The sequence below is a fragment of the Heterocephalus glaber genome, unplaced genomic scaffold (assembly GCF_053883595.1).
Source record: "Heterocephalus glaber isolate CG9 unplaced genomic scaffold, H.glaber_assembly_v1.0 deba00001104, whole genome shotgun sequence".
Classification (NCBI taxonomy): domain Eukaryota; kingdom Metazoa; phylum Chordata; class Mammalia; order Rodentia; family Bathyergidae; genus Heterocephalus; species Heterocephalus glaber.
The window spans coordinates 2,190,973-2,213,093 of NW_028258193.1; the positions used below are offsets into that span (position 1 = coordinate 2,190,973).

Here is a 22,121-nt window from a genome sequence, read left to right on the forward strand (position 1 = left end):
TGGATTATTTAAGATAGTTATCCATAAAAGGACACTTTAGGGTCGTGCTAAGAAAATCCTTTATCGCCCATAAAATGAAATCCCAAGAATTCAACCTCACTGCAAATGAGAGTTTTTAGACTCGAAGGCAGGCACATAAAACTCCCCAGGGGACCTGGTTATGCATCCATGTGCATCCTGTGTACAGAGGGCCCAGGGGACCCTGAGCAGTGCTGCATGAGTGTGCTGTGTATGTTGCTTGCGTCTTTGCGGAAATGTGAGAACGCTAGCACCGTGGAAGGGAAGGTGTTTGCCTCCTCACACACCTCGAGAAAATATTTCTTTTCTAACCACATCCTTTCCACCGTGGTCTTCTCCATCTACAGACCGAGCTTTGCATTTAAACCTCACCAAATATTCAGAAAGAGACGACCACCCAGAGGGCGGGGCCTCACTGAGCAGGCGCCTTACCACGGCAGATGGGCCGGTGGTCGCTCCACGCTGCTAGCGTCTCTGTCACTCTCTGGCACGTGATGGCCTTGGAGCCCTGGAGCACGTAGTTGTCCTCGCAGGAGAACTGCACACTCGCACCAACCCTAGGCATCGAAGAAGCAGACAGGACAGGTAGAATTACTCACAGAAGCCCTGCTAGGAAGGAGCTGAAGAGGGGCTTCGGTGGAGTCCTCAGGGAGACAGCCCCAGGTGGTGCTGCAGGGAGTCAGGAGGGACTGGGTGAGGCTGGGAAGGGAGGGAACACACAACCTGGCCTTGGCATCTTGGAAACAGAGAAGACAAGAGGGCAAAGGCAGCCTTGACGCGCACTTCGGCTTACAAGAGCCAATGTGCAGGAAGGAACTCTGGGCCCCGAAAACAAAACTAAGCTGGTCATGATGCCACTGGGATAAATATCTTTCAAAAGCAGGGATGGAAAAAGTCCCGCCTAAGGAAATGCCTCGTAAGTATGTACAGGCCTTCACAAACATTTATCAAGTTCAAAAGCAGGCCGGAGACATAGTTCAAACATACATGCAATAGGAAAAGAGTCATTTGTTTTAGGAAACGGCAATCCATCCAACCCAGAAGTAGATGAAGAACTGCCCGGCCCCAGAGCTGATCTGCAAACACAAAGCTTTAAGGTTGTACCCATTCACAACAGAGTGCATGTGGGACGGGCCTGTGCAGCCGTGCGAGAGACGTCGTCAGGTCCGTACACTGCAGGGCTTCCCCAGAGCCTGACGGCTGGCACTGAGGGGACGCAGGGACGCTTCACTCTCTAACAAGCCCATTCTTACTAGAAGGAATTCTGCTTGTGTTTCCATCTGACAAAGCCCAGGGTGGCTGCTGAGGAAGCAAGAGGAGTCGCTTGCTGGCGAAAGAATGTGAAGATCTCCATGCAGATGGACTAGGCAAACAATGGATCGAAGATCAAAGGAGGACAAGCAGATGCCTCCATCCTGCTGACTGGAAAAACGTCCTCCCAAGCAATGCCAGGGGAGACTTCCAGGGACTGCAGTGGCAGTGCCCCACAGGAGTGGCACTCATCTTTCTCGGGTGCTCATGGAAGTGTGAAAGTCCTCAGGTCAAATCGATTAGGGAAATTCCAGGTTAAACAAAACTAAAATTCCTTTTAGTTTTAGCTGAAGGAATCCTCAGCTAAAATTTAACACAAAAATTGATTTGCCTAAGTAAGAGAATGTAGAGCACGAGCAATTGCCCAGATATACCTGGCTAGGAAGCCTATTTTTCAACAAGATCCATGAGGAACTTGAGTTACATGAAAATAATTTTGAGAAAACTGCAGTATAGGTACCTGCTATGCACTTTTCTAGAAAAAAAAATGTACTCTTCAGGCAAAAAGCACAAACACAAAAATACAAGCATAATTCTCAGTTGCATTATCAGTCACTGCAGTTATTTAAGACAGTTTTAATTTGTAGATGTAGCGTGACATAATCCATGATCATTGGTCTGTGTTTAAGCATCTGGACCACACTGAAAAAATGAGGCAAATTAAGAATATGGGTTTGAAAGCAACTCTGATATCCATGTGTTCTTTCTTCAAGCCCCAGTTTCTGTATCTCTCTATTCATTTAAACCTCAGTTTCTACATTTTTCATCATCATTTTAGGGCATTTTCATGGAACATCTAGACTGCCACACCCTGCTTTAGGCAGTAATGGTGCAGATACGAATAAGAAAATCAAAGCCCAGCCTCATAGAGATAATGTGATATTTAAGGAAGGAAAGAATAAGTAAATATGAAGAAAATGAAATTGTCTTGCATGCTGCAAAGGAAATCGAACAAGCGATATGATAAGAAGTGGGGTAGAGAGGGCCTGAGTAGATCAGCACTGCGCGCGGGCCTCTGACCCTAGGGTGCTGGTGTCTAACGTGCTATTTCAAGGGTGATCAAACAGGAAGGAAAGGAACAGGGCTACTGCTCCCACTCTGCAGTCACTGGATTTCAACCACAACTTCAAGTGGCTCCTTAGCTCCAGGGGCACTCTGCTCCAACATGACCTCCACTCTCTCACCCAGGCCTTTCACGCACACAGTGACCCTGTGGGTGTTCTCTCTGAGTTGTATTTGTATTTTCAATAAAAGCAATCATGAACCTGAAGCTTCAAATGCTCAGGCAAGGAGAGCCAAAACAGACAAATGAGACGCCATCAGACTCCGAATCTTAGGCAAAGCAAAGGACATGTCCACAGAGTGAAGAGAAAGCCCGCAGGGTGGGAGAAAGCATTTGTGATCCATGTATCTGATAAGAAGTTAATATCCAAAAATATAGCAGAAGCCCAATTAACTGAAAAGGAAATGCACAAATAATCCTCTTTAAAAATGGCCAAAGGGCCTAAGTAGACATTTCTGAAAAGAAGACATAGAAACAGACAACAGGTGCATAACAAGGACCTCACTGCCACTAAACATCAGGGAAATACAAATCAAAGCCTCAAAGGATAACATCACAGATCCTAGGATGGCTATTTTGTAAAGAATAAAACATAAGGGGTTGGCAAAGATGTGGAGAAAAGGGAACCCTTGGGCACTGTTGGTGGAAATATAAATTAGTACAGCTGTTATGGAAAACTGTATGGAGGCTTAAAAAGTAAAATACAGAGCTGCCCTGTGATTCAGCATCCCCACCATGGGTGTATATTCAAAGGCAATGGAAGCAGCGTGTCAGAATGATATCTGTGTCCCCAGTTCCTTACAGCATCACAAATAATACACAAGATAGAGAATAAAGCCACACGTCCACCAAGGGATAAATGGATGAGGAAAATGAAGCATGCACATAAAATAAAAGAGTATTCAGCATTAAGAAATAAAGGAAAGTCCTATAATTTCCAACAGCATGGATGAACCCAGAGTAGATTATGTTAAACACCATAAGCAGTGGACAGGGAGACTTATACCACACGATCTCACTCATGTGCAGCATATCTCTACAAGTAGAACTCAATGAAGTAGAGTAGAACAGCGATTAGCAGTGGCTGGAGGGGGAGAAGGACTGGGAAAACCCCCGCCCAAGGACACCAAGTCCCACTCCCACTCGGAGGAGTGAGCTCAGGGGACCTCAGCCACAGCACAGTAACTGTGCTTAGCAGCGACACACTCCTTACTGAACACTGCTGGCACGGGCTTCCGATGTTCTCATCGCACTAAACATGCAAGACGTATATAAGGTGATAAATATGATTTAACCTCTCTACAGGGTATGCACATCTCAAGATATGTGCCTAGATAATAAATATATCCAATTCTCATCAATTTAAAAGGAGATACTATTAACACTGTGACTAATCAATGTGATTTCTGGCACTATAGAGCAATCCTCCAACATGATATAGAAAAATCCTGTTTGTGATGAATTTGGAAGCCATAAAAATGTCCAGTAGGACTATGGTTGAATAAATTATGTCCAGATATGTTTGAAACAATACAATATCACTATATAAGAAATGAACATAAAAATATATAGGAATAAAGGAAAGAAAAGAACAATACACAAAACTTCATACATCTTAGATTTCAGTGAATTATATCTGTCTCTACAACTATACATCAAGAAAAATAGATACAAAACCTGTTTTGTGAAGGGTATTATCATCTTATTAGGAGTGATCAACATATATGTTGAATTTTTAAGATCATACTATTCACTTCCAAAGCACCATTTTGGATGATTATGATAAAAAGTGAATTCATTCATCAACCCTGTTTTGCACTTTGACAAATTAATATGTGCTTAAATATCAGTGATCTATTTTCCCAGAACATTACTTAAGTGGATATTTTATTTTGATGAAAAGAACTGCTATTCAACATTGGGAATTTGTACCTTTGTATGACGTATGTTGGTTCTTATTTTCCCCTTCCCCTGCCCTCCCTTCAACTCCTCCATCCCTCCCTATTTACAGAGACTTTGTTTCTGATTTTTCATTTTCTCATATTGATTCCATTCCCTTCTTTCCTTTCCCCTACCCCTCCCACTTCCCCTTCCCCTTTGCCCCTTTTCTTCCTATTTCACATTATCTGTTATACCTTTTAGTCCTTATTTACACTTTCAGCCTCTCACACTAGAGAAACTATTCAGTATTTACACATATGTGTCCTATTTATTTCACTTAAGAGTACTGACTTAATGTGCATTCATTTAGCTATAAATGTCTCTAATTTCTCATTTTTTATGGCTGAGTAGTACTCCATATAAAAAAAACCCCACCACAGTTTCCTTATCCAGTCTCAGTTGATGGGCAATTGGGCTGCTTCTAAGTTTTGGCTATTACAAATTGTGCTGCTATGAACATGGGTGCACATATATCACTGTGGTATGATTCTCTGAATTCTTTGGGGAAGATCCCCAGCAGTGGAATAGTGGAATCAAATGGGACTTCCAGTCCTAGTTCTTTGAGGCATCTCCATACTGACTTCCACAGTGGTTGCACCAGTCTACACTCCCACCAGCAGTGGAGCAGGGTTCCTCTTTCCCCACAGCCCCGCCAGCATTTCTTATTGGTTGATTTCTTGATAGCAGCCATTCTTTCTGGAGTGAGGTGGAATCTCAGCATTGTTTTCATCCGCATCTCTCAAATGACCAGTGATGTTGAACACTTTTTCATAGGTTTATTTGCTATTTCTACTTCTTTGTCTGAGAAATATCTGTTCATTTCAGATGCCCATTTTTTTCGATTGGGTCTTTAAATCTGGGAGGTCTGATTTTTTTAAGTTCTTTATAGATTCTAGATACTAGACCTTTGTCTGAGGAAGAGCTGGTGAAAACTTTTTCCCACACTGTGGGTTGTCTCTTCACACTGCTGGTGGTTTCTCTTGCTGTGCAGAAGCTTTTTAATAAGAAGAGATCCCACTTGTTGACTGTTTGTGCTAGTTCACAGGCAACTGAAGTTTTGTTCATAAAACCTTTTCCTACACCAGTGTCTTCAAGAGTTCTTCCCATCCTCTGTTCCAGCTGGTTCAGCATTTCTGTTTTAATATTTAGATCTTTAATCCATTTTGATTTTAGTTTAGTGCATGGTGAGAGATACAGGTCTAGTTTTAATCTTTGGCAAGTTGAAACCCAATTTTTCCAGCACCATTTAGCAAAGAGGCTATCTTTCCTCCAGTGAGGGTGGTTGGCTCCTTTGTTGAAGATGAGATGGCTGAGTGTGTCTGGCGTTGTTTCTGCATCTTCTAATCTGTTCCACTGGTCCTCAGGTCTGTTTCTTTGCCAGTACCATGCTGTTTTATCACAGTATCTTTGTAGTATAGTTTCAAGGTGGGAGTTGTACACCCCCTGCCATGTCTCTGTTACCTAGAATTGCTTTTGCTATTCTGGGTCTCTTCCTGTTCCAAATGAATTTTTGGATTGTTTTCTCGAGGTCTGTGAAGTATGCTGCTGAGATTTCAATTGGGATTGCATTGAATCTATATAGCAGTTTTAGAAGTATGACCATTTTCACTATGTTGATTCTTCCTATCCAGGAGCAAGGGATGTCTTTCCATTTTCTGATATCATCTTTGATTTTTCTTTTCAGAGTGCTATAGTTTTCAGAGAGAAGAACTACTGCCACTACTGTTTAAACTCTTCAATAAAATTGAAAGGGAAGCAATACTCCCCAATTCATTCCTGGAAGCAAGCATCACCTTGATCCCCAAAGCAGAGAAAGACCCACCCAAAAAAGGGACCTGTAGGTCAATCTCACTAATGAACATAGATGCAAAAATCCTTAATAAGATACTGGCAAACAGAATGCAGAAGATCATCAAGAAGATCATACACCCTGACCAAGTGGGATTCATCCCAGGGATGCAGGGATGGTTCAACATATGCAAATCAATAAATGCAATACACTATATCAATAGAGCCAAGGACAAAAACCATATGATCATCTAAATAGATGCAGAAAAAGCATTTGACAAAATCTAACACATATTTATGATAAAAACCCTTCAAGAAATTGGAATAGGTGGTCTGGTCTCTACCTTAATCTGATAAAGGCCATCTATGAAAAACCAACAGCAATAAAATCAGGAACAAGACAAGGATGTCCACTATCACCACTCCTGTTCAATATAGTTTAGGGAACATTAGCCACGGCAATTAGACAAGAGAAAGAAATAAAAGGAATAAAGTTAGGAAATGAAGAAGTCAAATTGTCATTATTTGCAGATGACTTCATACTATATATAGAAGACCCCAAGAACTCCACCAAAAGTCTTGTAGACTTAACAGCCAAATTCAGTAGAGCAGCTGGATACAAGGTCAACACACAAAAATCAATAGCTTTCCTCTACACGAACAACAGACTCACTGAGAGAGACATAGGGCAAACAATTCCTTTCACTATAGCACCCAAAAAACTGAAATACCTAGGAACCAACCTAACAAAAGAAATCAAAGACCTCTTCTCAGAGGATTCTTTCTTGGAAGCAGCTTTAGCAAGATAAATCACATCTGAAACATCATGGGCTGTGTGTCCTTCGCAAAGGGACATAATGGTTTCGAATAGTGTGAACGAGAAGACACAGGCAGAGGGGTTTCTTCAAACAATTCTTACAGATCCTGCTGACGCTGTTTGAAAGGGCACACCAGCAAACATCTCCTAGCCCAGTTAAGCTCCTCAGCGGCGGGAGCCTTTGGGGACCTCCATGCCTGCCTTAGGTAACACTGTAGAAATCCGTCATGGCCTCGATTTTCTCCTCCACTTCTGAAGACAGGTTCCTTTATGTCAGCCGGGCCAGTGCTCCGGATTCAAGAGTGGGGAGTCCACAGCCTGCTCCTCCTGTACGCCCTGCTCATTAGACCGCAGACCTGTGAGAGGTGCTGGTCCTGCTGGGCCCTCTTGCACCTCTCTGATTTTCCACAAGTGCATCAGAGGAGAGAGGGAACCTGGCACAGAGCTGACTTCAGAACAAGGGCAATGGCTGGCTTTTGAGAACCAACCAGCACTTCTGCAACTTGTGTTTAACCCAAGTGGGAAGGGATCACAGGACGAGGAGCTGGAAACTTCTCCACCAGAAGCCCAGCATGTGTTCTTAAAGTTTCTGTGGCTTCTATTAAATTTATCAAATTTTGATCACTAAAACCTCAAATATGGGCTTTTAACCTTTAGAAACGTATTTTACTAATGAGTTGATTGTTTTTAATTGATGGGTGTGTTAGTTACTTTTCTCTTGTTGCTGAGAGGAAATACCTGACACCCAAAGTTAAAGGGGAGACAGTTTATTTGGATTACAGTTCCTAGAGGCTTCAGTCCATAGTCAGCTGGCTCCAAGCCAGGGATGGCAAACATGCTTTGCATAGCAGAAACAACAGGGCGCACAAAGTAACAAAGGCAACAAGGGGTTTAACAGCGTCTTTCTGCCCCTGTTATCTTATTCAGACTACCAGGATGAGGGCAGTGCCAAACTAATTGCTCATGTGTAGTGGTTTAGCAACCACACGCCCTTAACCCAGCATCACACACTCCAGACTCGACTACCTCTGAAAGAGAAAGTTCCATGAGGCTTGGGGGACATCTAAACACAAGCCATATCAATGGACAATAATGTCTTAAGAAAAATAATAATGGCACACATATTTTCTTCTTATTATTAAGATGAGCAATGATGTGCATATATGATCTAGCAAATAATAGGGCCTCAGAGCCTAATACTGGAATGGAATGAAGAGACAGTAGCCTTCTTATTTGAGTGTCTTTCTGAAAATTTACTTGTGTATATATCCAAATTCTGCATATCTACTCAACAGTTATCATTGCCTTACATAATGTAAATGATTTTTCTAAAGAAAAGTAAAAACAGATTACTTGACAATTAATTACTAAATCCTTGCTTTGAGCGAGACACTGTGCTCAGCATTAGAGATGTGATAACGAACAGAACAAAGCCCTGTCCTCATGGAACTCACACTCTGTGAGGCAGAGTTGGGAATGAACCTGTTCCGTGCCAAGTGCAGTGAGATCATTAGTGGACAGGGCATGGCATTCTGGGGGTGCCTACTGCTAGGAAGCTCATGGAGAGCTCAGCAGCCATGAGGATGGGGAGTGAGGCTTGCTGTCAGGTAACGAGGCCTAGATTGACCCTCAGCAGCACCCGTAGGAGGGGGAGCCCAGGGTCATGGTGGGAGGACACGGTCAGCACTGCTCTCCAAGACTGAAGATGTCACCGCATCCCGGGACCAAGCAGTGCTGAGAGAATAAAGCAAAGTGCAGGGGCAGCGCAGCAGGGGACACAGGGCCTCGGTGTCAGCATCTGTGCAGCATTTTGATAGAATCATCCAGCATAGCACATTTAGAAAGACACAAAGCAGGAAAAGCAATTGGACCATCCAAAAAGCAGGCACAGGCAAAGGAATGAGGGCAAGCACTTGGGCTTAAGGAGGAGAGCTCCCGGTTTATTCACTGGGTGGTGCACCATGGTTCTTCCAAACTTTATGCAAACAGAAGCAGCAGCCCAGCTGCCCTGGATTGGACCACCCCGCCCCGGTGAAGAACAAAGCCACCATAGCAATGTTTAACTAAGGATGAGCGAAATCGGCAGTGTGCTCCGAGAAGGACATAACTGAGTGGAGAAGCTGAAATCCAGCAGTGCCTGCCCAGGGACGTGGGTCACTGACGGTTTCACTTCCTCTGGGTCATACCAATCCCCACATGCGTCCTGGCTTGTCCTTGCTTTGATGATCAATAATTTCACTGGACATCACCATAAAGTGTATTTACAAAATAAAAATTGCATTGAGAGGAAAGAGGTGCTGATCTAGGAGAACAGCGTCCTCAGCTGGACTGGCTCCAGTACGTGCCAAGGACAGAGTTTAAACTTTTAGACTTTGGGTCCTGACTGCGCCTCTTCCTGCCCGGCAGTAGCTCAGGTCTCCCACACAGTTGTTCACCTACTTTCTGACCAGCGGTGGTGAACTCAATTGGCTTTGGAGTGTAATAATGAGGCTATGATTCTGTATCCCTAGGGACAGAGTTGTTAGCTTGGGTTTAATCCAATTCAATAGGAAAAGTGCATGCCCTGAGCCCGGCAGAGTGATGAGAAATAAAATCAATAAGGCCCATCCCTCTTCCTTCAGGACCTCATGATTTCATGACATGATAGACTGCCCATGCTGCCCTCACTGGGTGCCAGCAGGCTGGGCTTTGCCAGCGCAGGAGGAAGAGGGGTCCAGTGAGGCGAAGAGGCATTCCCCGCTGCAGGCCCAGCCACGGCGTGGGCATGCTGAGGGCTGGGGCAGCCGGACGCGTTCTGCTTTCCAAAAAGCCAACAGTCCAGAAGCACCTGGAGGAGGGGGTCTCGCTTGCCTTCTGAGTGGTGCATCGGTTTCTGCAGGAGTGGGCTCCACGTGCTCCTGGTGAAAGCCTGGGGAGAACAGGCCTGGGAGGGGCTGCTGAGCAGGGACCAAAACCCACAGCTGTGCAAGCTGAGCCTGAGCACGCAGGGCAGAAGGAGCAGGAGGGTGCAGTGGTCAGGCAGAGGAAGGAGATGCCAGAGCAGCGGGCTGACACTCAGGGGCGTCCCCTGGAGACTCAGGAGAGGGGGTCAAGAAAGAAAGAGGAAGAAGTCCAGGGAGCAGAGGGACAGTCAGGCCTCAGACTTGCAAGGGCTCCTCCTGCTTCCACGTCTACTAGAGGTGATGCAGGTGCTTCTCAAGGATAGATTTTCTCTTTTCTTTTTTAGTATGAACTCAGGACCTTCCCACTGAGCTGCCTCCCCAGCCCTTATTATTATTATTATTGTTATTATTTTGAGACAGAATCTTGCTAAGTTGCTAAGCTCCCCAAGTTGAACTCGAAGCCTGTCGAAGCCTCCCATAGTGCTAGGATTAAAGGCATGAGCCAGAACCCCTGGGTAAAAGACAGATTTTAGGATTAGGAATGACATATGTAAAGAACCTGTAGCAGTGTGGACCCCGGCTGGTTAGAACATGACACCCAGTCTTACGGTCAATTTAAACCAAACGGCTCTCTGCGGAGACCTGCCACCTCCACCAAGGTGTGTGGCTTGGAGGCCGAGCTCACGTGCTTCCTGCCTCTCACTTTGTGACATCCACAAGCCAGCAGCCCATCCATCCAGTGGTCACCCGTGGGCGGGTGGTGTGAAGACAGGAGTCCTTGCAATTGTCCTTGGAGCAATGCACGGAGGTCCACGGGGCTTCCCGTGAGTTAGATGGTCCTGAACTCAGCTCTAAACCTGCCCAGACACGGAGCCTCCTAGGGCAGAACTGCATTTTAGCAGCTCTGTTTGTAAAAGGGAGGGTAATCGTGTCCCCCTGGACTCGCTGCATCTTCTCACCTACACAGGAAACGGATGGAGATCAGGCTTCATCTACTGACTCCCCCTCCTCCTTCACATGCCAGTGTCTGACTTCTCATCAATCTTACTCATAAATATTCAGTCCTAGCGAATCTACTGTGTCTTTTAGACAGTGCTCCACAGTGCAGGGTACAGTCAGAACCCCGTCCTCAAACTGGTTTGAATTTGAATAAGGAAGCTTCATGCTGGACACTTCATTTACTTTGAATACTCTACAGACAATGCAGCAGTTAATCTTTAGATTGCCCAGGGAGAAAGAAGATTTCTGGGAAACAATAGCAATATAAACAAAATGGGATGAGGAATATTTTACCAACTTAATAAAGTGAGTTCTTTTCAGAGAAAATAGCCCTGAATTACATATAATTACAGTACTAAATGCAAATGAGTCTATGCACTCATCTTGACCATGTCGGTCATTAGTGTGGATTCTGTTAGTCACTAGTTTTTGTTATAAGAATTTAGAAAGAATTGAATGGGGTTTCATTAAAAACAATCTTAGAAACACTGCAAGCAGTTAAGAGCTCTCCCCCTTAGCGAGAAACATAAACTTGATAGCGACCTTCTTCAGTGTGGGGCAGGTCCCGAGTGGGTCCTCCCGAGGGCTGTGGCGCTCACCAGCCTGAGTCCATGTGGACTCACTGGGCTCCACTGTCGCAGGGACGCATCCAGACAACCCAGGGACAGGCCGGAGTTGCAGTGCAGCAGACGTCTGAGCAGCGCCTCTCCTGTCCCCAGGCTCCTGGGCCTCTGCAAGCTGGTCTTTCTGCTGCTGGAGTTGGCTCGTGCACCGGCGGGTCTCTGCTCAGGGGTGGCCCTCTGGCCCCTGGAGAGGCCATGGTCGGAGGGCTGTAAGGACGCAGGCCTGGCCTGATCTCCAGTGTCTCCTGCCTTGTCTTCTGTGGTATCACTTTTACCAATGTGCACAGGTGATGCTGGGAATGACAGGTGCTCAACCTGCAGCAGCTTCCCGCTGGGCAGAGCACTGGGCTGGGCTGTGAATACCCTTGATGAAGCAGGAATGGGCTTTCCTTTGAATACACCCTGATGTGTGCGCGCACAGAGCCATTCCAGTGCACACTGAGGCCTCAGGGATGTCCTTGGGGAAGCTATACATGGAATCGTCTGATTTGTGAGACAAAATAGCTGCTTTCTCCCCACTGAATATGTCTTTATTTGGAAGAATGACTATCACTGCTAAGATCTGAGTATTTGTCAGATATTTTCTTAAAAATGAATGAGTACACTTCTGCAGCTCAGGACAATGGCCTTTATGACCCCCTGTGCCTCTTGTTCACTTTACATAAAATATTAAAAATGAATGAGTACATCTTTTACTACAAAGAAGGTGGCACAATTTGTAGTCAATGGTATTAATTTTTGTAATAAAAATTAGAATTTTTGAAAATTGTATCTGCCACCATGAGTTTGACAGTTTCCCAATATACTTCAAAGACTTTTCTGATTAGATAATTTGTAATATTATCAAGTATGATTTCAGAGTAAAGAATATTACTAAGGGAAAAGGGGGTCATTTTGTAACATCAAAGCTGTGAATTCAACAAAAGCATAGCAACTTTAAACACTTATATAGTTATTAATAGAGCTTCAAAGTATATGAAGCAAAGATTGATGAAGCCACAATGACAAACAGACAAGCCCACAATTCTAGTAGAAGACTTATGTACATCTGTCCTCATAACAGATGGGACAAGTAACTGGAAAATGACAACAATCTCATCTTGGAGAAGCAGAGCAATGACTACATCAAAGTGGACATTTATAGAACATTTCCCCCCCAGGGTGACATAAGTTCTTCTCACGGTCAGATGGGATATTTAACAAGATACAGTATATTCTCTGCCATAAAGCAAATATCAATGAAGGTGAAAGGACTCGAGTATGTTGTCTAGCCACAGTGATCCTCAGAAAATCCTCCGACGTCTGGAAGCTAAATAGAACCCTTTTACATAATGCACAGAACCAAAACAGGAACGATAAGTGAACGTGGCATGTAGTTTGAACTGCATGAAATGAAAGAGCGAGGACAACGACAGCAACAAAAACCCCAGCAGCCTATCCACGCTGCTTGCACGGCGCCAAAGCAGTTCTTGGAGGGAAATTCACAGCGCTAAACACCTGTTTAAGAAAAGAAAGGCCTTAATCACTGACCTCATGTTTAACCCCGAGAAACTAGGAAGAGAAAAAGTGAAGAAGCCCACCAGCAGCAGGAAGTGAAGGGGAAAGCAGATGCCCTCCTGATCCGGAGCTTCGGAGGCTCAAGCTAGCCCCGGTGAAACCCGGGCTCCCCCTGGCGGTCGGCTCCAGTTCTCGCTACTTCCCGACTCCCCTCCAGAGAACACCAAGAAAAACGTCACTTGCACGAGCGTCCGCACGCAGGCTGTCTGCACCGCAAGGGGCTGGCTGCTCAATGCGTTCGCCAGCTGGTGGCTGCGATCCTCACAGGGCCTCTGCGTAGGGCCACTGAGCAACGCCATGGGCTGGACGCAGCTGGCATGTTCCCTCCAGCGACACCCAATCCCCGGGGGCGGGATTAAGAGGGCAGAAACTTAACCCAACTCTGAGCCTAACTCTGAGTTAGAGCCGCAGCCTTTGGGAAAGGATGGTTTTGGAAAGCTGATTAGACCGGAAGCCCATGATTAAACCCCTACTGTAGCTGGAGAAAAGGAAGAGAGGTCAAAGACACATGGGCGGGCTCCCTCCCACCTCTGGCCCTGTGATGCCTGCAGCACTTTGGGCTCAGCGGTCAAGGAGCCGTCACAGAAGCAAGGCTGCACCTTCAGAACAGTGAGCTCAAAGGACGTTGCTTTCTTCATAATGCGCCCCATCTCTAGTACTGTGTTATTGGCGACAGAATCTTGAATCCTAAGACCAACTTCATGCTAGCCACGCTGCAACCCACTGTATTTCTCCACTGTTCCATTTGCAAATACTCCTCTCACTAAATAGCATCCCTCTTCCCCTTTGTCTCCATCAGTCGTGGCTTTGCTTTCCTTCTGTGCTCACCTTCCTGCAGTGGGCTGAATCCTCTGCACGCACACCTTCCATTGCTCTTTAAAATGCTGAAATTGTCCCCAGGAAAAACTGACCCTTTGCTCTTTTACTCCTGGTCTTTCAGCTCCTACCTGTCACTGGTCCGTTTTGTAAAGCAGCAAATATGAAGCTTCTTGAACTGATCGTGAGACATGCAAAGCCCCATGGCACTAATCTGTGCTGGGGAAGCTGGACTGCACACGATGGTGCTTCCCAATCTTACTAAAAAGATTCACGGCATTCTCTGAATAAACTGCAACGGACTGCAAGCACCATTCATCATTTTACAGGGGTATTGAATGGAACAATTAGGAGGCTGTAATTACATTTTGCCGCCTTTATTTTTTAAATATTAAAAACATTAAAATACCATGACAGTATTAAAAATAGGAAAAACAGCTCTAAAGACAAATTTTGTCCCATACATTTAAAGTTTTAATATTAGCTGCTATACTGAAAGGCATCAGCTCTAGAGCATCTGGAATTTTTTTGTACCACGTGCTTTAGGGTTCTACAAACACTACGGCTGCATCATAATTGACAGTCACATCTTTAAATCGAGAGGACAAAGGCTAACAATCGCGGCAGGTGGGATTATAGACAGTGTATGACAGCCAAGGCCGTGCCTTCCCAAGGACGACTTGACTTTGCCTCCTACCTGAAATCGGTGCCCGCTCTTCTCCCGTTCTCTGGGATCCCGGGGTCTGGACACATGTCAGAGGCCGAGGAGGCACCTCCTTGACTCACTGTAATGGAGAGATACAGGGTTAGAGCATCCATCGTGCAACTGGGAAATGTGCAGAGTAAGTCCATGCTCAGCACGGTCAGTTCATCACTCATCCTGAGGGAACATGCGCTCTCTCCAAGGACGAAGACATGGCATTGATCTGACGGAAAAGCAGCCCACGGTCAGAGGAGAAAGGGCCTCCATTCATCCCCACGGACAGCAATGCAGAGGCCAAGGGCCCTCACATCTTTGCAACACAGTTTCCAAGCAACACCACTGGTTGCACTCTACACCGGGTGGAGCGTGCCTCTCATCGAGCCAAGAGCTGACTGTGGTCTCTTCCCAAGCGCTGTCCTCTGGTTGGAACTTGCGCCATTTCCGAAGTTTTCTGAGGGACCTATTTGCTGACTGGATAGAGGCACTGCCGCTCCTACCTCTAAGCCACAACGCATCGTTTGTATCCTTCAATCTGGGCAATTTCCTCTTGGTTTCCAGAAATGTGCTTGACAAGGCTTCACGACTCGGTTCAGCCACATGGGGTCATCCACGGTGCTCTGGGAGCCCTTCCTCTGTGCTGGCAGGGACAGCTCTCCTGCACCCTGGACTGGCCCGTGCTGACCATGAAAGTGGGATTCTGGTGCCACTGCAGGAGTCCAAGGGCAGAAACAGGGCACGGTGGACAGGGAGAGACATGTGAGGGTCTGGGTTCTCTGCACTGCCACTGAGGTGGAAAAGCAACCAAAGAAGTAGCTACTCTGGCTCTGAACATGCAGTTGGACGATTCACATAATTACAGGAGTTTATGCCATTCAAACAGGCAATTCTATTCCTGGTGAGTAAAAAGGGTGTACAGATCCAAGGCACTCAACAAAGCCCTGGCAAGAAGGATGAAGGCAAAGAGATCTACAATCAGACACATTCTAACCAAGCTGCTGAAAGACAAAGAAAAAGAATTTTGAAGCAGATGGAGAAGAACAAATCACAAACTAGGAGCACTGAAGGTTACTGGAAGATTTCTCAACAAAAATTGTGCAGCTTTGAAGGTGGTGGAATGACACATTTAATGCCGAAAGAAAAGCCAACCGAGAATTCTATATCCAGCAAAACTTTCTGGAAACTGAGGGAGACTTGAAGATAGTTTCTGTCAAAAGATGAAGGAGTCTGTTATCAAGACCTGACCTACAAAAGGATTGGTAAGGACTCCTTCCAGTTGAAATGAAAGAACATCAAACAGTAACTTGAAACTACATCAAAATAAAAAGATCTCCTCTAAAAGTAAATACGTGGGAAAATATAAAAACTAGTGTTATAACAATTTTGATTTATGACTCCACTTTCTATTTAATGTAATATTTAAAAGATGAACACACAGAGTTTACTATAAATTTATATTAATAGAAGCACAATGCAGAGAGATGAAATTTATAACATCAATGCCATAAAGTAGGGAGGTAGATATGCAAAGAGTAAAGTTTGTGTATATGAGTAAATTTAGGATTAATTAAAAATGTCATAATTTAGAATGCTACATGTAATTTCCATGGCAACTATAAAGAAAATATCTATAGAATTTACATAAAAATGAAAAAGAACCACCGTGTGTCAGTTTTAAACAATGACAACTCAATCACAAATGAAGATGGCCAAGGAGGGTAAGTCTGGGTGGCTGGGAGACCCTCAGGAACAGCCAGATAATGACCGACAGGATTATCCACTGGACGCCTTAGCTCAGGTCCTCAGGATGTGCCTCCATTCACCCCTAGGCTCCTTGCAGTGGAATTAAGTTAAAGTCAGGTCAATAGGGTGAGCCCAGATGCACCAGGCGACCTTATGAAAGAGGATGATGTCAGGACCTGAACTCACAGAGGAAAACGCACATGGATACTCAGACACAAGACCACCACCAGGTCAGGGAGGAACCTCAGAAGAAACCAGCCCTGCCAGTATTTCCAACTTCCAGCTTCCAAAGCACTGGGAAATAAACATCCACGCTCTAAGCCACTGCATCGGTGACGCTTTGTTATGGTAGCTGGGGCACTGAGGGCCTCGAACCCGGAACTCAGAGGGCGGAGCGCAGGAAACTATACATGTGTGCACAGCGGGTCCACGCACATGCCGTTCACTCGAGACTCATGTCAGATCTATAACAGTGCAAATGCAGCTGATGCCACAGAACTGCATATTTAAAAATGGTTAAAATGACAAAATTTTATATATTATATATCTTAGCTCTCTCTCACTCTCCATATAAATATATATCTCCATATAAATGCACATATCCATGAATACACATATATCTCCATATATATACTCAGAGTTTTACAAATGGTCAGACTTGTGACATGTGTACTTTACATTTTGCTGCACATACATATATACATATGTATACATATATAGAAAGAGAGACATAAATACAGACATGGACATATAGACACAGATACAACAGAGAGAGAGAGATATACAGGTATAAATGCATAGCCATTAGCACATAGATATGGAGATATAGATATGTAAATACCCACCATTCTGATAGCTGTTTGTCTCCAACCCCATGGCTCTGTGATCTGTGTCATATGACAGAGTAAAGTTCCCATGAACAGGCAATTTTCTATTAGTAATTCTCTAAGACTGGTCTCTGAATGGGCTTGGATTTGGTAAATTCAAACCTCGATGTGAGTATCGTCACCACCATGATTTTCTTCCACCAGCACCATCTAGTGACTCCGTTCCCTGGAGGTAACCGCCCCCTCCTCATGGTCTTGGTGGGAAGTCCTGTACCGTTGCATGGTCTTACTGTACTATCCTGTAGAACTCAAGTGGGCCTACCTCAACACAGCAAGGTTTTAAGAAGGTTGCTTTTCACATGGAATCATAATAAGAAATGAGAGATTTGGAGGTGCCTATTTAAGTTACACGAAAACGTTGTGGATATTTTTACAGATAATCCCAAATCACCTGCCCTCTAAAGAAGATACGTAGCTGGGTTCTGCGAGAGCACAGATTGCATTTGACAAGCCGGCCAGGCCGGGGGTGGGGGGCGGGCAGAAGAGAATGGAAGAGTGGGGCATCGAGGAGAAAGTCGGGTGACTGTCAGGTAGGGACAGGTGGTGCCTGAGGTCGGGCGACAGGAGAAGCTGTGACACCAGGACAGCGGTGACAGGCACAGCCTGACTGGCTGTCACCCACGCTGTGCGGCTGAGCCTTACAGACGGAAGCCGTCCTGTGAGAGGGAGGCCCGGGAAGGAGTGCACCGCAACATCGTCCAGGCCAGCCAGGAGCACCTCCGAAGGAGAGGAATTGCTGGGCTTCCTGCCATTTGACTGTGATTGTGATGAATTTCATATTTCCCAATCTCAGTATTAATAAATGCACTGTTTTAATCAGAACCTTATTGATCATTTTGGGGATCATGCAGCAGCAGCGAATGCTGAGGCCAGATGTCACCTATGCGTGGTGTTGATCAGGTACAGATCCGACCATTTGTAAAAGGCCGAGTGAATCTGCTTTCAAGACGTGGAAATTATATGAACCTACAGATTCTGAATGGCTGCTTCAAGGCAGGTCTCTCACTGCATCTCATTAGATGCTCACTACCGAGGCTGGTGAAGGCGGCAGCAGGGAGGCGGCTTCTCCCCATTGCCGCTCTGTAAGGAGAGGTCTCCTGAATGCCGATGAAACTCAACCCCGGACCCACCAGGAACAAACCGTGCCACTGCAGCAGGTGCCACAGCGGAGGAAGCAAGTGACCATGCGACAGGAGTGTGAGCCACGAACCCAGTGCTGAAGTGAGTTAGAGCCATGTGTCTTAGATGAGAGGGCCTTCCTAGTGGGACAACCAGAAATCATTACAGTACACCGCCAAAAATCATTCTACTGACAAACATGCAAAAATTGTACACCTAAAATTTGCTAGAAACCCAAGTCTCATTTACATATGATTTTGCATCTAATCTATTGCTCCATTATGTGTTAATAATAAAGGGATTTTATAGGAAACAAACAAGATGAGACCAGCTGATGACACAGTGGGCAAGTGGACACTGAAACCCAGTCCCTCCCCACGGGCCCTGCACATTCCACTCACTGCTGTGTTAGCTCAGGGAAGTCTTGGTTAATAAGAAGTTTGATTATTTTAGAAGTGAAAAAATATTTTAAATGACAATAATATATTTAATACAATAGACATTAAAGAATGCAATTTTTAGAATTTCTAAGTAACACTGATGGAGCCAAGGAAAGTTATTCACCGAAACTGTGGGAGATTGCTGATTACCCCTTTGGTCACTGACAGACCTAACAAACCCAAAAATTAGGAAACACACTGGAAATTTATAAAACCCAGTAGCAAGCTTTGTATCTGAGCTATGACCAATGTTGTACCCAACACTTTGCAACTAATGGATGAATAAACTAAATTTTTAGAATGACTTATACAAGTAAATATTTTACACATATCTCTGTGTATAATTTTTATGCTGCAATGAATTAAACACAAAATTTATACTGGGACAAGAAAGAGATTAAATCACAGGAGTTGGCCAGTGAAGGAAGAATTGAAAATAGTGGATTTTTAATTTTTCCTTTCTCCAAATGATCGCTTTGTTACAGATATTGTTTCTCGTGCTTATTCTTTTTATCAGTATACATTTGTGATACATAATAAAATATTCATCTAGGGAAACTGGTACAGATAAATATTATGTCTTGAAGCTTTTAACTTCTCCTTCCCTCTCTCCTATCTCCCTCCATCTCACGATCCACTTCCCATCTCCACAAAGTCTACCTCCCAGATTCCATTTTCTCTTTTACCCTGCTTGCTCTTTCAGCTACTTATATTTTTCACTCCTCAAATAAGAGAAATCATACTACATTTAACCTTCTATGTCTATTTGTTTCATATCAAGATGTATCAATTTTCCTGGAAGAGACTCACATTTATCCATCTCTATGGCTGAGTAGTACTCCACCTTTTTATATACACCACATTTTCTTTATCCATTCATCTGTTAATGGACATATATACAGATTCATAGAGTTAGCTATTAGGAGTTGTGCTGCTGCAAACATGGGGGTGCATGGATCACTGTAATATGATGTCATGCACTCTTTGGGAAAGATACCCAGAGGAGATATAGCTAGACCAAATGCAGTTTCTAGTGTTAGTGTTTTGAGGCATCTACTGATTTCCATACTGGTTGTACTACTTTACATTCCCACCAATAATGTAGAAGAAGGGTTTCTTTTTCCCTACAGATCCACCAGCACTTGATGTTTTTTGTGTTCTTCAAGACAACTATTCTTTCTTGAATAAGACGGAATTACAAAGTTATTTTAATTAGCATTTTTCTAAGGGCCAAAGATGGACATTTTTTCCTGTGCCTATTGGCTTTTTTTACTTCTTCGTCCATTCATTTCAATTATCCATTTTTAATTGAATCTTTCATTTGGAGAGGGTATAATTTTAGTTCTTTATTCTAAATATTAATTCTTTCTCAGATTAATAAAATGAAAATGATAAAGGGGAAATCATAATGGATAATGCTGAAATCCAGAGGATTATAAGAAATTATTTCAAAAACTTATACACCAATGAATTGGAGAATCTAAAAGAGATGGAGAGACTCTTACACAAAATGATTTACCCAAATTGAGCCAAGAAAGTATAAATACTTGGAGTAGACAAAGAGCAGGCAATGAACCAGAAGCAGTAATAAAAAAATCCTAGGATGGAAAAAGCTCAAGACCCAATGGATTCACCACAGCATTCTTCCGGCAAGTGAGAGAAGATCTAATGCCAGTGGTCCTCTAACCCTCACACAGAATGGGAAGGGGGACACCCGCAAACTCACTGGTGGCACCAACACTGAGCAGGACTCACGAGGAAACTACAGGCCAATCTCCTTGGTGAACAAAGACGCACAAATTCTCAACCAGACACAGGCAAACAGAGCGCAACATTGTAATAAAAGACCACACACCATGAACAAGTTGGCTTCCTCCGGGGATGCCTCAGGGATGCCACAGCAGTCGGTTCATGTAATACACAGAAGCAAGGGCAAAACCAAATGACCATCTCAAAGATTCAGAAAAAGCCTTTGACCCAATCCAACATCCGCTCATGATGAAAACCCTGAAGAAAACAGACACAGAAGTCTTTACCTGAAACTAACAAAGGTCATTTATGACAAACACACAGTCAATAACATTCTAAATGGAGAAAAACTAAAAGAATATTCTCTACAATCCACAAGAAGACGTGGGTGTTCGGTCTCGCCAGTTCTGTTTGCTATTATTACTTGAAACCCTAGCCAGAACAACCAAGAGAAATAACGAAATAAAAGAATGTGTACAAAAGGAAGACGTCAAAGTACCCTTATTGCCAGATGACATGATCCTTTGTGTAGAAGACCCCAAATCTCCATCGGATGACACCTAGAACTAAGAAGTTCTGCAACAGAGCAGGATACAAAATCAACAAACAAAAGTCGATAGTGTTCCTGTACACCAACAATGAACCTACTGGGAGAGAAATTAGGAAAACAATCTGTTCACAGTAGCTTGAAAAAACTTAAATACATAGAAATTAATCTAATCAAGGAAGTGAAAGACCTCTAGAAAAATAAAAAATGATGGTACTCTGAAAACAAGAGACTGATGAGGACGCCAGAAAATGGAAGGACAGCACCTGTTCATAGACAGGCGGACAAAGTATTGTCAAAAACGCGACATTACTAAAACAAGCCATAGATTAATGCAATCTCAATCAAAATACCAGCAGCATTCTTCACAAGACTAAAAAAACAATCCTGATATTTATATGGAACCAGAACTGCAAAGCAACCTTGGGCAGTAAATGCAAAGCAGGAGACCTAACAATACCGATTTCAAGTTACATAACAGAGTTACAGCGGTAAAAACTGCAAGATACTCGCCCGAAAAACATGCACAGATAAATGAGAAATGAGGACGCAGAAACAACCCCAGGCACATTCAGCCCTCTGATCTTCGACAAAGGGGCCAAAAAACACGAACCGGAGGAAAGTGCCTTTAGCAAAAGGGGATGGGAAACAGGCTCTCCACATGCAGAAGGCTGAATGCAGACTCACATCTCTCACCCTGTACTCAAATCAAATCAAGAGGCCAAAGACCCAGATATTAGCTCTGAAACACCCAATCTGCTGGAAGTTAAAAAGATAAAACTCTTGAAAACATAAGTTATAGGCCAGGACTTTCTGAATAGGATCCAAATAACACCCAGAATCAACAAACGGGATGGATTAAATCTAATTAAAAATCTTCTGCACAGTGACAAATACCAATAATAGGGAGAAAAGACAACCTAAGGAATGGGGAAAAACCTTTATTTTTAGTAAGAATATTTTTCATGAAATTTATTTAGTAATGCAAAAGTACTGATGATCAAAGTGAGATAGAAAGGTATCTTTGTTCGTATTTGCAAACACAGGGATACCGAGAAAGCCAGATGGTTCTAACCATGAGGCCTCAGTTAAACCACCTGGCAGCAATTTTCCTTCACTTA

The 22,121-nt window shown here is 44.0% G+C and overlaps 1 protein-coding gene across 5 annotated transcripts in view; it reads right to left on the reverse strand.

The window, feature by feature from the left end:
- Csmd1 (CUB and Sushi multiple domains 1) overlaps positions 1 to 22,121 on the reverse strand; it is a 1,515,607-nt gene that overhangs the window by 429,163 nt on the left and 1,064,323 nt on the right. For all 5 annotated transcript variants that reach the window (XM_087210084.1, XM_021248185.2, XM_021248184.2 and 2 more), the window contains 2 exons: positions 14,513 to 14,600; positions 451 to 575 (listed from right to left, as the gene is read on the reverse strand). In XM_087210084.1, coding sequence (XP_087066210.1) covers positions 451 to 575; positions 14,513 to 14,600 — 213 coding nt within the window. The remainder of the gene's footprint in view (positions 1 to 450; positions 576 to 14,512; positions 14,601 to 22,121) is intronic.